At 34.2% G+C, this 16,322-nt stretch overlaps 1 protein-coding gene across 8 annotated transcripts in view; it reads left to right on the forward strand.

Moving 5' to 3' along the window:
* Positions 1 to 16,322, forward strand: part of NAA16 (N-alpha-acetyltransferase 16, NatA auxiliary subunit) — an 80,836-nt gene that overhangs the window by 21,468 nt on the left and 43,046 nt on the right. For 6 of the 8 annotated variants that reach the window (XR_014298066.1, XR_014298067.1, XM_082675702.1 and 3 more), the window contains 2 exons: positions 206 to 301; positions 5,075 to 5,181. Coding sequence is in view for 6 of the 8 variants with exons in the window: in XM_082675702.1 (XP_082531828.1) it covers positions 206 to 301; positions 5,075 to 5,181 (203 nt within the window). In the remaining 2 variants the exon portion in view is untranslated. The remainder of the gene's footprint in view (positions 1 to 205; positions 302 to 5,074; positions 5,182 to 16,322) is intronic. The other 2 variants (XM_082675700.1, XM_082675704.1) reach the window with 2 other exon arrangements.

The following is a 16,322-nucleotide window of genomic DNA, read 5'->3' on the forward strand; positions in this document are numbered from 1 at the left end:
TCTCTGGACTTTGGGTTTAAAATGGTGATTTAATGATTATTTCATTGCCACAGAGTTTTTAATGTCATTCTTACAAAAATTGAGAGCAGCTTTAATATTGATAATGTGATTTTTAATTTATAACATAATTTTTAAAGTTTATTAGCATTTTATCATAGATAAAAGTTTTGATGCTTTGAATCTGACGCATATTTACTGATAATAGGCACTTTAGAAGAGAGGCTTCAAATTTATGAAGAAATTAGTAAGCAGCACCCCAGAGCAATTTCACCTAGAAGATTACCTTTGAATCTTGTCCCAGGTAATATTAGGATATCTTTTGTAACACTAATAATACTTGTTGAAATTACTCAACACCATTCACATTTTAAAAACTTGTTTCTGGAATAGAGTTTACATCTACACCAGTCTTGGGGGTGGGAGTGATCAGTTATTTATTTGTTATGTATATGTTGTTTAAATAATTGTGTTATTTTCTTTTTATCAAAAGATTAATGGAAATTAAAAGCTTTTTATTTGACTGACTGTAAAAATACATGAAATACCTCTTAGAAGTGTACTGGGTTAGACAGTAGATACAAATTTATTTAAAAATAAATAGTGCCTTTCATTTATGTAAATGATGAATAGTATTCTGATCCTCCCTGTTTTGTTTCAGCTTTGTGAAGTAGGCAGATTTCCTAATGTTTTCCAGGGAACATTAAGTCCCAGTGGATGTTAATAGGCTTGGTGGGGAGGATGCCTGTGTACTGAGATATTCTTCATTCAAATGAGTTTGGGAAACTTTTGGTTAAATACAACAATCAGGCTTCTGCAGGACTTCCTAGAACTTTCAGTATATGAGTTGTGAATTTGCAAGGTGGGATGTACTGTGCAGAGGGGAGCATTTCCCTAGTAAAAGCGTTTTCTGGAAGATGCTCGAGCTCACATTTCTGTATCTCCTTTTTAAAAAAAATAGCAGCCTGTTGAAATATAACTCACATACCATAAAATGCACTTTTTAAAGTGTGCAACTCAGTGTTTTAATGTGCTCAGAGAGTTGCGCAACCATCATCACTCCCTGGTTTCAGGAAATTTTTGTCACTCCGAAAAGAAAACTCATGTCCATTAGCAGTCACTCCCAGCCCCTAACCCCTGCACCAGGCAACCACTAACCTAACTTTCTGTACCTGTGGACTTGCTGGTTTTGGACATTTTGTATAATTGGAATCATACCATAGGTGGCCTTTTGTGTATAAGGTAGGAAGTATATTTTTACTGAAAGATAACCTGGAGCCAGTTTTTGAATGTAAAGTGTGATTTGGGTAAAAGTGGGATCATTCTGGACCCTCTAGGACATTGTCTTTGAAACGCTAAAAGGATCTTTGTACAAGCTAGGCCTCAGTTGAGGGGTATTGACGGCTTGGGCTTCAAGGTCAGCGTCATTTGAGGTTCTAACATACATGTATTTACAAAGCTCTGGGGACCATATATAAAATTGTGCAACTACTTAATTGTACCTGTGCAACAGCTGAATACTTCATGAAGTGTTTTCGCGTGTTTAGAAATATTTTTATGTGTAATAAGAAAGGTATCTTAGCTTTATCAAAGGCAATAAGATCTTTCTCGAGAAACATGATGGAACTTGAGAATGCAAGTTTTGAAAAAGGCTTACTGGTTTTTAGATAAAAATGTTTATTACCTACAGATTAGTGAACAGCCAAAGTCCTGGGGAGATTCTCCAACAGCCTGAAATATTAAGTGCTGTGAAAACAGTACTTTTCAAAATAGCTAGTTTAAATTCATCGTGATCTATTAGTCTTCACTGGCCAAGGAGGGAGAAAGAGGGAAGGAGATAATCCAGAGTATTAAACGAGAATGCTAATCCCATTTTGCTCCTATTTTATTTTTGTTTCATTGGATTGTTTTTATTTTTTATTGAGATATAGTTGACATACAATGTGTAAGTTTAAGGTGTATGATGTATTGATTGATACATTTATATATTCCAATATTATTATCACTGTAGTGTTAGCTAACACCTCCATTAGGTCACATGATTATCATTTCTTTTTTGTAGTGAAAACATGCACCATTATTTAGAGTAAATTCCCAGGCTATCAGATACAGTCTGATCTTGCTATTTATGTTCATTATTTTAGCGGTGTTTTTTGGGATATCAGTTTTTAGGTGAATCTGTACTACATCTAGTGAAGAATTAGCATAGCATCTCTGTAGTCAGATAACTTGTTTTACAAGCTGCAGTGCTAAACAGGCACATAATGATTTTTTTTTTAATTTTAGAATTTTATTTTTTTATACAGCAGGTTCTTATCAGTTATGCATTTTATACATATTAGTGTATATATGTCAATCCCAATCTCCCAGTTCATCCCACCACCACCAGCCCTTCCCCACTTTCCCCCTTTGGTGTCCATATGTTTGTTCTCTACATCTGTGTCTCTATTTCTGCCCTGCAAACCGGTTCATCTGTACCATTTTTCTAGGTTCCACATATATGCATTAATATATGATATTTGTTTTTCTCTTTCTGACTTACTTCACTCTGTATGACAGTCTTTAGATCCATCCATGTCTCTACAAATGACCCAATTTTGTTCCTTTTTATGGCTGAGTCAGGCACATAATGATTGATAGCTTTTTTTTCCCCCTAAAGGAAAGACTATGGGGGTACTAAAGAATTATTTTAAAATAGTTAGGAAGAAGGGAGGTTATTTATTTTTGTGAAACAGTTTTTCTTATATGTAAAGAAAAAAATTATGAGATGGGTAAATAGTAAGTAATTTGGGGATATAGTGTGTGACTGAGCAGTTGAGTAACTGTGTAGGCTTCTGGTTTAGGCAGTGCATTCATACAGTTCTGAATAAAAGGGTGCAAAACAGGTTTTAACTGAAAAGTCTTTTCTGTGTCTCTGTCCTCTGGCCACCAAGTTTACTTCCCCAGAGACAGCCATTGTTACTAGTAGATGGTTTAACTCTTCCAGAAATACATTGTGCATATACAAGCAAAAGTATGTGTTTGAGGGTTTATGTATAGTTTTCCTTTTTCCTCCACCTTTTGTACAGAAGTGACATAGATTGTTCTGCACCTTGTTTTCCTTTTCACTTAACTGTGTATCTGGAATTCAGTCCTATATCGGTATGGAAGACCTTCCTCATTCTTTATCATAGCTGGCTGCACAGTTGAAATAAAAGTTTAATGGGAGAAGAGGCTTGTAATATAGTGGATACTTGAGAGCTGAGTACATTGTCTTTTAAGTAGAATTGCCAGTATGATCTAAATAGATTGAGAAAGTTGAAGAGGAGTTCAGAGTAGCGTCTGACATGAAGATAAAATGCATGTTTTCTCAGTAGATGATGATAGCAAATGTGGAAAACTTTCTTAACTATAGAAATGCAGTAGCTATCAGATGTCAAGGTGTAAATAATAGACATTTATTGAGTGGTTACTGTGTGCTTATGCTGTTTACTTTTCATCTTGTGTGAGTCATGAAAGAGTACTCTTGAGGCTGGTGGTGTTACCATCATCTTACAGTGGAGAAATTGAGGCTTTTAGTGGACAGTGTCACATCCCTGACTGCCTGCCACAATACTGTTAACCTTTGCTTTATATCAGAGAAAGTGCTGGAAAGATTTGATCTCTGAAACTTTTTAATTTTTAAGGAAGTAATGATGTATATTTAACCCAGAGTGAAATTTTGTGCAGTCCTGATAATCTGTGATTTTCAAAAGATTATATACAAAGTATACCGAAGGAACACAAAATACCACACTGGGTTGAATATACATGATTACTTCCTTAAAATTCAAAAGTAGTTTTAGAGATCAAATCTTTCCAGCACTTCCTCTGTTATCAAGATTAGAGATCATCTGAAAACAGTCTTCGTAGTAAGTTGAGGTAACAAATGTTGATCCTGTTTTTATATTAGATAAAATTTTCACTCAATAAAATTTAAATTTCTCCTCTTAATATTTATGATATCTGTAATGTGTTGAGTATGCATGTTTTGTTCAGTAGTGTCAGTCACAACAAATAACAATAACCACTTGGGTTGTTGAGTATTTTGGTGAAATGTGATTCATAAAGAAACCTTAAGAAAGGTCATTTCAGTAGTCTTACTTTAGCTTAAAACATTCATGACATATGTGTATCTTTTTTTTTTCTTTTGAGTGGGCAAATCCATGTCCTTACATATTAACCCTTATTGTCAAAAAGTTAGAGCTTTTGTATTTAAAATTAATTTTTTCAATTTTTTCTGCTTTTAAAAAGTGACACTGAAACTTTTTGGTAAGGGTTTAGCAATAATAGGAGATTTATTTACTTGATGTTACAAATAGGGTATTTATTTAATTCTAATGTTAGCATGCCTCAGGGCTCTGTCTGATGTCTTATGGATGTTATTTTACTTACTGTCTATCTCACCCACTAGAATGTTAATAATTTCCATGAGGGCAGAATTAAAAACAATTTTTTTGTTTTAATCACGGCTATATCCTGGATACCTGGAACAATGCCTGGCACATAGTAGGTGCTTGGTAGATGATTGTGGAATGAATGACTGTTGAAATAAATCACTAGTTGATTCGGAAAACATTTGTAAATACCGTGTTAGCGTTTAAAAAGATATTTTGACTGCTACTTAAATATAGTGCTGGTTACAGTAGAATCCTTATATAGTTTGCAGAGTGCCTTCTGAGATGTAGGATTGAGATAGTAGCATTGAGCCTCTGCTGGTCAGTGAGATTAGGAAAGGTACTTCCTATGGGGACTGTATTCAGAATAGATAGTACGTTACTTTTCCTCAAAGCTGCACAGTCATTTTGTTTATCTATCTTTTGAAGTGTTCCTTGAAGATACTTTGAATCTGCATCTAGGGAAAATACACTTGCCAACCGAACCGAGATATTTGGTGTTATGCTTTTTGGCGGTAACAAATAATGCTGACTGACTTTTGGGGTTTAAACATTGGATAGGGGAATCATTGTTTCTGAAGGAGTTTTATTTTTATTTATGAAATAATTTTGCGAACTGTTTGCATCAGTCGAAGTATAACAAAGTACACTTTTGTTTCTAGGTGAAAAATTTAGAGAACTAATGGATAAGTTCCTGAGGGTTAACTTCAGTAAAGGCTGCCCACCCTTGTTTACTACTTTGAAATCTTTATATTACAATACAGAAAAGGTAAAATTTGGTCTTTATTCAATTTGCTGTAGTCTTTTTTACTAACTTAATTATTACAGAAGGATTTCCATGTAAATAATATGCTATGATTCAATCATTTTCTCTATTCTAGTAATAGTGAGCACCTTAGTCTAATAATAGATGAACTGAAATTGTATGCATGTACTATAAGTAGTATCAAAGGAAATGTCAATCTGAAATTTACCGAGTAAAGGGTTTATGAAAGCACTAAAATAAAGGTTGTTGTTTTTAATGGGTATACTTTTGTAGTGGGATTTTAAGTTTGACCTATTGTCACCAGAGGTCTATATCTAACTATTTGATGATTATCTGTTATTTTATGGTATGACTGCGGATTTTTAAATTCGTTATGCTTGCTTTAAAAGTTAGAGCTTGGGGCTTCCCTGGTGGCGCAGTGGTTGAGAGTCCGCCTGCCGATGTAGGGGACACGGGTTCGTGCCCCGGTCCGGGAAGATCCCACATGCCGCGGAGCGGCTGGGCCCGTGAGCTGTGGCCGCTGAGCCTGAGCGTCCGGAGCCTGTGCTTCGCAACGGGAGAGGCCACAACAGTGAGAGGCCCGCGTATCACACAAAAAAATAAATAAATAAAATAAAATAAAGTTAGAGCATGGAAAATTGTTACTGCAACAGTAACATGTCATTTGGCACTGTTAGTTTTAACTAATAGGCTACATTTTAATGTAGTTTTAGCTAGTTTTCAAATGAAGAGAATCACTTTCTGCTTTTTAAAATTAGGAAATAGACTTGGTTTTATATTAGAGAGCTAATTAGAAAATTAAAAGTTAATAGAAAATAATTATACTTCTATTTCCAAGCATTGCTTCTTATTTCTTAAGGTCTAAAATCTTGTGTTCATTTCTGTAATCAGTTTTTGAAAGTTACTAGTGGATAAGGAAAAGATTTTATTAAAAATGCTAAAATATTTTTAGTTAAACCTATATCACTTTATGTTTATTTAGTTTTGACCCATAATTATTTGTAAATTAGTAATAATTGTGAATAATAAAATATTGAAAAAAGTCAGTGTTAGGTATAACTGACACTTTCTTCCTTTGGCAGCAGGTTTCATAAACTAAAAGGGACAACTGATAATATCTAGAGGGGAGTGGCTGAGGATGGCTAACAGAACTTCTGTCCTCTGTTCCTACCATTGGTGCACCCAGTCTCCATGCCAATTGGGCAGATCCCCACTTCGAGAAAGAGACCTATAGTACCCGAATAGTAAAAAGTGTCATTTACATTAAAACAAACAAACAAACAAACAAAACCTAACAATTATTTGATGTCTGTAGTATGCTTTATTTGATTGCAATGGTACTGTTATCAATTTTTTTCTGCAGTTGATTTTTTTCTGTTGATTTTTTTTGATAGTGATTGATTCATATGAAAACATGTAGCAGTGCCTACCAGTAATTTTTGTAGGTTATTTAAATTAGCATTTGCCAAAATTCTTCTCTTACTCATTTAGGCAAGGGTGACAGAGAAGAAAGATGAGATAAAATGTCGGAAATAATAAAGAACATGTATGTGAATGAGAATAGAGTAGTGCTTTTGTAACACTGTCTTACAGCAAGTACTGAAGACAGAATTTGTTCCTTACAGAATTCCTTACAGAATTTGTTCCTCTTAAGGTATCACTGGGCTTTCACTGGCTTTCTCAGTTTTCATAAGAGGCATAGACTTAAAAAAAAAATCTCTCCAATATTGATCCAAAATTACCATCTTAAAGGTGTTAAGCACTTGTTGGTATTTTATTTTATAAAGCTTGGAAATTGCAGTTTTAAAGAAGGCAGTGAGAATACATTCATCTATATGTGAACCTTTGACATCTCTTTAGTGTTAATCTTTGAGCATGCAACAGGAATGTTTACCATGTGTTTTTGAGAATTGAATTAAGCTGCAGAAAATTGAGTTTAAGTTGTCAGAACTTAGTACAGTGAGAAGAAATGTACAAGTATGGGAAATGCTTCTCAAATCATTTTGGTCACATATTTGTGATTACTCTAGAGGGCGTTTTAAAATTTGCATATTTCTAATCAGCAGTGAGTCCTGTTTTTAGCTAAGGGCTGCATTTTAACTCTTGAAGGATTTCAAAGAGGTTAAGGCTGATAAACAATTATAGTTTTGTAAGCTTCCAAGTCTTAAAATATAATCCATGTCAAGGACCATGAAAATAAAATTATCTTTTGAAGTTAGCTTAGGATATAGTACAAGTGTCAAAAAGTATTTAAAAAATGTCTCCAGCATTTTAAATTGTGAATTTTGACCATAAATATTTTGGTTTTTTCCCCCCCAGCAATTTCACAATCAATTAATGTGTTATTGTGTAGTCTTCAATATCTTCTTTTTAACGACAGCATAGTCTTTTATCAAAATCATACCTCCAACTGAACTTTGATTTTCAAAGTTTTTGCAGTTAAAAAAGTATATCTTTGTACACATAGCTTTACTTAGGATTTTTGTCTCATAAATTCTCAGAATAAATTAATGGGTAAAAGGTAAGAACATTTTGTTATTCTTGTTAAACATCAATTTGTATTGCCATTACCAAAGTGTGTGAAAGGCTCACTGTGCCCTCACCAGCATTAGGCAGTGTTAAATATTTTCTTTTCTTATGTTTGCTTTTCTAATGAGATTTTATTTTAAAACATAAAGAAGCTAAATTTTAATGTAACCAGATTTGCTGATCTTTATTTCTATTGTGGAAGTTCACCTATTGTTTCACAAGCAGTTTGGAAAGTCCTCTTCCTCTTGAGCAGTGCTTCTCAAGGTGGGGCGGGGGAGGGAATTTTGTCCCCCAGGGGACATTCTGCAATGTCTGGAGATGTTTTGGTTGTCAGCCTGGTGGGTGTGCTACTGATACCTAATGTGGGTGGAGCCCGGGGACGCTGCTGAACACTCTTCAGTGCACAGGACAGCCCCCCACAGCAAAGAACTGCGTCACCAACGTGTTGGGCTGCGTAATTCTAGGGCCTGTCCTGTGCATCACAGGATATTTGGCAGTGTCCTTGGCCTCTACCACTTAGCGTCAGCAGCTTACCCCCAGTATCTTTGTTGTTTTCTTAATAGCTTTATTGAGATGCAGTTCACATACAATAAAATTGACCTATTTGAAGTTTACAAATTCACTGATTTTTAGTATATTCAGAGTTTTGCAACCATCACCACAGTAATTTTAGAAAATTTTCATCACCCGAAAAAGAAACCCCATTCATATCTGCCCGCTGCACTCGCCCAGTCAGGCAGCCACTAGTCTACTTTCTGTTTCTGGATTTGCCTGTTCTGGGTATTTAATACAAACAGAATCAAACAATATGTGGCCTTTTTTTCTCTAGCTTCTTATTCTCAGCATAAATATTTTGACCTGTGTGGTAGCATGAGTACTTCATCGCCTTTTATGTCCAAATAATGTCCAGTCGTATGGCTATACTACATTTTATCTATCAGTTGATGGACATTTTGGTTGTTTGTACCTTTTGGTATGAATAATGCTGTGAACATTTGTGTACAAGTTTTTGCATGTACATGTTTTCATTTCTCTTGGGTGCGTATACCCGGGATGGAATTGCTAGGTCAAATGGTAACTCCATGTTTAAACTTTTCAAAAACTTGTCAAGACTCTTTTCCAAAGTACCTTCACCATTTTACATTCCCACAAGTAGTGTATAAGGATTCTGATTTCTATACATCCTCACCAACAATCCACTTGTTATTATATGATATTTGATTATGGCCATCCTAGAGGATGTGAAGTGGTCTATCTCCTTGTGGTTTTCGTTTGCATTTCCTTGATGACTGATTATTTTGAGCATTATTTCAAGTGCTTGTTGGCCATTTGTATATCTTCCCTGGAGAAACGTCAGTTCAGGTTCTTCTCCCAGTTTTTAATTGGGTTATTTGTCTCTTCATTATTAGTTGTAAGTTTTTAAATATATTCTAGGTACAAGTTTCTTATCAGGTATATGATTTGAAAATATTTTCTACCTTTTGTGGATTGTCTTTCCACTTTCTTAAAAGTGTCTTGATGAAGCCCATTTTATCTTTTTTCCCTTGTGTTGCTTGTGCTTTTGTGTTGTATATAAGAAACCTATTTCCAAATTCGGGGTCATGAAGATTTACACGTATTTACTTCTAAGAGTTTTATACTTTTGGTTCTTATATTAAAGTCTTTGATTCATTTTGCGTTCATTTTTGTATATGGTGTGAGGTGGGAGCCCAGCTTCATTCTTTTGCATGTGTTTGTCCAGTTTCCCAGCACCATTTGTTGTTTTTTTTCCATTGAAAGTCTTGATAGCCTTGTTGAAAGTAAATTGATCATAAATGTGAGGGTTCACTTCTGGACTCTCATTTCTGTTCCATTGATCTGTATGTCTGTCCTGAGGCTAGTATCATGCTGTCTTGATTACTGTAGCTTTGGGGTAAATTTTGAAATTAGGAAGTGTGAATCTTCCTAGTTTTTTTTTTTTAATATTCTTTTGGCCATTAAAGATTTATTTTATTTCCATATGAATTTTACGATCAATTTTTCAGCTTCTACAAAGAAGCCAGCTGGGATTTTATAGGGATTGCATTGAATCTGTAGATCACTTTGGGAAGTATTTCCATCTTAACACTATTAAGTCTTTCAGTCTATGAACATTGGAAATTTTCCATTTATTTAGATTGTCTTTAATTTCTTTCAACAATTTTTTGTAGTTTTAAGTTTATAAGTCTTATACATCTTTTGTTAGATTTATTCCTAAGTATTTTATTTTTTTATGCTATGCTAGATGGAAGTATTTTCTCTTTTTTTATTATATAGTTTTAGATGTACATCCTGAAACTTACATAGGGCCAATTATAATTTGACATCTGTGTACACTATAAGTTGTTCACCACTACAAGCCTAGTTACCATCCATCACCATACAGTTGACCCCCCCACCCCGCCTTCATCCATTTCACACCCACCCCGTAACCGCCTTCCCCTCTGGTAACCACTAATCTGTTCTTTGTGTTTAAGTTTTTTTGTTTTTTTTTTTTTTTAATTTTTTTTAAGATTCCACATATGAGTGCAATCATGTGACATTTGTCTCTGTCTGATTTATTTCACTTAGCATAATGTTGAGGTCCATCCATGTTGTTGCAAATGGCAGGACTTCATTATGGCTGAGTAAATAGTCCATTGTATATATACATCACATCTTTATCCATTCATCCATTGATGGACATCTAAGTTGTTTCCATATTTTGGCTATTGTAAATAATCCTGCAGTGAACATAGGGGTGCATCTATCTTTTTGGATTAGTGTTTTTGTGTTTTTTGGATTGGAATTTTTCTTAAATTTAGTTTTCAGGTTTTTTTATTGCTAGTATATAAAATACGGTAGATTTTTGTATATTGTTCTTATATTCTGTAACCTTGATGAACTTGTTTATTAGTTGTTATAGTTGGTGTAATGAATTTCTGTCATCTGCAAATAGAAAGTTTTATTTCTTTCTTTCCAGTTTGTATCCTTTTTATTCATTTTCTTGACTAATTACCCTGTCTAGAACCTCCAGTCAGTGTTGAATAGAAATGATGAGCATTGACATTTTTGTTTTGTTCTTGATCTCAGTGGGAAAGCATCTAGTCTTTCTCCATTAAATATTGTGTTAACTATGGATTTTTTTGTATATGCCCTTTATAATGTTGAGGAAGTTCCCTCCTACTCCTAGTTTGTTGAGCATTTTTATTGTGAAAGGGTGTTGGATTGAGTCAAATGGTTTTTGTCTATTGAGATGATCATGTGTTTATTGTTTTTATTCTGTTGATACTGTATATTACATTAATTGATTTTCAGATGTTAAACAACCTTGCATTAGTGGGATAAAACCCACTTGGTTGTGCTGTATAATTCTTTATATATGTTGCTAGGTTCAATTTGCTGGTATTTTATTAAGGATTTTTGCATCTATATTTCTAACAGATACTGGACTGTAGTTTTCTTGTGATGTCTTTGTCTGGTTTTGATATCAGGGTAATAATGGCCTTATAATGAGTTGGGAAGTGTTCTCTCCTGTTTTGTTTTTTTTTTTTGAAAAGTTTGTGAAGATTGGTATTGGTATTAAATATTTGGTAGGATTTACCAATGAAACTATCTGGGCCTGGACTTTTCTTTGTGGGTAGTTTTTGATTACCTGTTGAAACTCTTTACTTTTTATTGGTTTATTTATATCTTCTATTTCTTCTTATTTGGTTTCTGAAATTTGTGTTTCTAGAAATTTGTCCATTTAAGTTATCCAGTATTGGCATATATGTTCATCATATTCCTTTATAATCATTTTATTTCCAGTCAGTAGTAAGTAATGTCTCTTCTTTAATTTTTAATTTTAATAACTTGAGTCTTCTTTTTTTCTTGGTCAGTCTAGCTAAAGGTTTGGCACTTTTGTCAATCTTTTCCGAAGACCAAGTTTTGGATTTGTTGATTTCCCCACCCCTCTTTTCTATTTTATTGGTTCCCAAATCTAATCTTTATTATACCCTTACTTATGCTGGTTTTAGGTTTAATTTGCTCATCTTTTTCCATTTTTTTTCCCTAATATGTGCTTAGTGTTCTGTATTTTTGTTTTTTACTTTGCAGTTTTAATCGATGAGAAAAATGTTTTTTCTAAGGATAAAGATCTCTATTTGCACGGAAAGATACTGAGTAAAATCAGTTTTTATTTAATTTTAGTTCAACTGTCAAGGCTACAGTATATACATTGAAAAAAATTGTTTTAGTGTTTTAAAAGAAACCAGAATGACCCTAAATAAGAGGTGGAAATTAATTCTGGACTTCCATTTTCACCTATAATGGAAAGGACTTTGCAGTTTTGTTCTGTAGCTATTCACTATGTCAGACTATTGAGTGAAGGCAGTGAATCATTAAGGTTTGCTGGGTTGTTACAGGTGCATTTGATTCCATTGAAGCTGGACATCAGTGCACAGGTGCAGTGAATATGAGTAAGAACATGGAAATTGAGTACTTGACGAGACTGACTGGATGAAGCATAGATGTCTCAACAAAAAGTGTATGGCTGTCCATACACAGGAAGGGGAGGTAGGCTGTTTCCCAGAGGACATTTTTTTTGTGTTAAATCTGCCCATACTATGAAAATATTCCAAGATCCTCATTCAGTTAAAGAACATGTAGAGGTTTGTGTGCCCTTTAGAAACTGGTGACTGTAGACCCAAAGAGTTACAAAAAACTTGGCCTGTTCAGTGGAGAAAGAGAATCATCATGAACTTCATTGGAGTATTTCTACGGGAAGTACTAAATTGTTTGGCTGTTGTTAGTGGGAAACAACTATAATTTGTTGGTGGAGGTGGTGGGTAAACTAGATTTTGGTCCTGGAATATATTATCTGTAAGGTATCTTTGATTCTTTCTTTATTTTTAATTAACTCAGGCAGGTATAAAATTTGAGTTTTGTATCTGTTTACTACCTAACTGTAATTGTGAAGGTAAGTTAGGAAAAAAATGAAGCTAAACAGCATTATAAAAATGTTAGAATTCTGTTATCATTGTAAAAATGGCTTCACAGTTACTAGTAAAGCAAAATGATTCTAAAAATGCTTCATTTCATATATACTTTTGGAAAACTAGGTGTTTCAGAAGGTGATACAGGGGAATAATTGGCAAGGAAAGCAAGAGTTTGATTTGTATTTCAGGGCAATATAAGGAATTTTTTTCTTAGATGCTCTAAATAATAGAAGGACTACATTAAGAATGTTTCTTTGTGAGAATCCTGGATTTCTCACGAAAAGGGAAAAAATGAGTCAATAACAGTTCTATCTTTAAAAATTCCAGAAGGCATTATTTGCAGTGGTAACAGTATCAGAGTTAGTATTTTTCAGACATGCTGATCAACAGTTAATGGTAATTGTAATGATCATGAATTCATTTTTTGTTTGTTTAAAAACAGTTAAATTTTGGGAGAAGAAAATAAAAGCAAGTATTGGCTTGGCCAGAAAGTTCTTTCGGTTTTTCCATAACATCTTACAGAAAAACCCGAACAAACTTTTTGGCCAACCCAATACTTTTCCTAGGTATTCCAATACCTAAGAAGGTATCACAGTATACTATAATGTCTGCTGACATTTATTAATCCCCTTCACAATTTTTGCCAAATCTACATAACACCTATAGTGTTATTTAAAAAATATTTTTCAGTAAATTTGATTACTTTTTTGTTTTTCGTAAAAACCACAGATTTGTGCTAGTATCATTTTTATAAAACACATAAAATTAAAATCTAACTTAAAAAGTTTCAGTTGGTGAATTAGCTGTAATCATCTCTTGTTCCAGCGTGGGCACCACTCTTTGGGAAATACTGGTATAGGGAAAGGAGCATTGCTTTGGAATCAGGCCTGGTTTGGAATCCTGACTCCATCACACATTTGCTTGAGCAACTACCTGAATCTGTTTCTGGATCATAAAGTTGGGGAAGATAATACTTAAGGAGTTGCTGTGTTCTTTAATTAAATGATAAAGTTTGTAAAGTGCTTGGTTCAGAGAGGGTTTTCAAGAACTGGTCGTTCTCTCACCATCCCCACCCATCACACCTCATCTCTGCAAGAAGTTACCTAGTTTCATTTTAGTGTCATAGATCTTGGACAACTTATCTCTAGCTAGCTCCTTTGGAACCAAAATTGTCACTGTTAATTGTACATTTATTAGAAATTAATCCAACAATTTTGGTCCTTGTTGATAAACTGTTGTGCTTAGTTTTCTCATTTGGGTTTAAAAAAAAAGTCTGAAAAGACAGTTTCAGTGCCTTTCATGTTACAGTAACATTTTAAATGGGATCTGTATTTATATTGTGAAAAATTGTGTATCAGATATGGTTTGTAGGGCTTTGTCTTTAAGGGTAGTAAAGAATTCTTTTAACTCATACATAAGAAAAGCTGGATAAGGGCAGTAATTTAGGAAATTATCTACAATAGTCACAACATTTGCCCAGGTTAGATTTTATTAGCAGAAACAAAGCTTTTTCAATCCTGGTCAAATTACAACTGTTAGAAGAAAATATTTAAATCAGGAGAAGGTGGTTGAACTTGGAAATTTTTTCAGTTCATAAAAAATTTTGACTGTATAATTTAAGCTATTTTGAGGCTTAAAGTTTTATTGTGATCTTAGATACCTAACAAGTGGATTGGCTTTCTTGATTTTAATTGGCAGCGGCAGATAGCTATTTTCAACAAGAATAGCCATTACATGTTGTTTTGCAAGAAAGGAGTTGAATATACAGTTATATTGTATAATTGAATATAGTTATACAGTATACAATTATATAATTGAATATACAGTTATACAGTATTATTGAAATATAAATGGTAAAGTAAACTTGAAGTAAAATGGGTCCTTTATACCTTAGTAAAACTCCTTAGACTAACTTTCATAGACAAGTTTGGAAAATTGAATTGTTCACTTAATTACTGAGTGAATGACTATAATATACATTTTTTAGATTCAATAAATATGCCTAATAAACCAGGAAGGACAGTGTTCTCTGCAGTTTTTTTATTTAGGACATTTCATGTGAACTTTCCATTACCTTGATTTATTTCCCCAATTAAATCTTGTTTTGAAGTTCTGAAGCTGGAGATTCTATTTTATTCAGTAGTATTTTATACTCCTTTATGAAGAATTATGTGTAACTTCAGTATGTATTTTGTTGTACTTTTTAAAATGATTAAAACTGATTTTAAAAATTTATTTCACCCTAGAGATGGAAAGGTACACCCTTATTTAAAGCTCTAGCTGTGGGTTTAGTAACTGCCAGTAGATGGCAGTGTAAGTTCATGGAAAACTATATCCTTCCATAAATTGAGTACTGAACGTTTTTTAAGTTACACATACTCTCAGTGAGATTGATCCTGGTGGGTTAAAAATGCCTATTACTTTTTAAAAAATATTTATTTATTTTTGGTTGTGTTGGGTCTTCGTTGCTGCACACAGGCGTTCTCTAGTTGCGGCGAGTGGGGGCTACTCTTCGTTGCGGTGCGTGGGCTTCTCATTGCGGTGGCTTCTCTTGTTGCGGAGCACGGGGTCTAGGTGTGTGGGCTTCAGTAGTTGTGGCACGCAGGCTCAGTAGTTGTGGCTCGTGGGCTTTAGAGCGCAGGCTCAGTAGTTGCTCCGCAGCATGTGGGATCTTCCTGGACCAGGGATCGAACCTGTGTCCCCTGCATTGGGAGGTGGATTCTTAACCACTGCACCACCAGGCAAGTCCCTAAAAATGCCTATTGGTTTTTATTTTGCTTTGTAGTAATAGTCTTATTGCAGCACTTTTAAAAATCAGTTCTCAAACTCTAGGGTATGTCAGAATTATCTGGCGGCTTGCTAAAAGCATTGCTAGACTCAGAGTTTCTGATTCTATAAATTTGGAGTTTGGTCAAAAATTTGCATCTCTAACAAACTACTAATGATGCTAATGCTGACATTTATGATATTGATGGTGAGGATTGCACTTTTAGAACCACCTTTTTGTTGTTGTTGTTTTATTACAGCAAAATACACTTAACATAAGGTTTACCATGTTGACCATTTTTAAGTGTACGGTTTAGTGGTATTAACTACATTCACATTTTTGTGCACCCATCACCACCATCCATCCCCATAACTCTTTTCATCTTGTGTAACTGAAATTCTGTACCCTTTAAACAACAACTTTCTGTTTTTCCCTCCCTCTAGCCCCCGGCAACAACCATTATACTTTATGTCTTTATGATTTTGACAACTCTAAGTAGGCTGATATGGAATCATACAGTAATTGTCTTTCTGTGACTAGGTTATTTCCCTTAGCGTAACGTCCATGTTGTAGCACATTTCAGAATTTCCGTTTCAAAGTTTAATAATATCCCATTGTATGGCTATACCACATTTGCTCATCCATTCTTCCGTCCATGGACACTTGGGTTGCTTCCACGTTTTGACTATTATGAACAATGATATGAACATGGATGTACAAATATTTCTTAGAGATCTGCTTTCAGTTCTTTTGGATATATAGCCAGAAGTGGAATTGCTGGATCATTTGGTAGTTGTATTTTTAACTTTTTGAGGAACTGTTGTATTGTTTTCCACAGCAGCTGTACCATTTTCCACCAGCAGTGCACAAGG

This window comes from Grampus griseus (assembly GCF_964374135.1).
Source record: "Grampus griseus genome assembly, chromosome: 18".
NCBI classification, from domain to species: domain Eukaryota; kingdom Metazoa; phylum Chordata; class Mammalia; order Artiodactyla; family Delphinidae; genus Grampus; species Grampus griseus.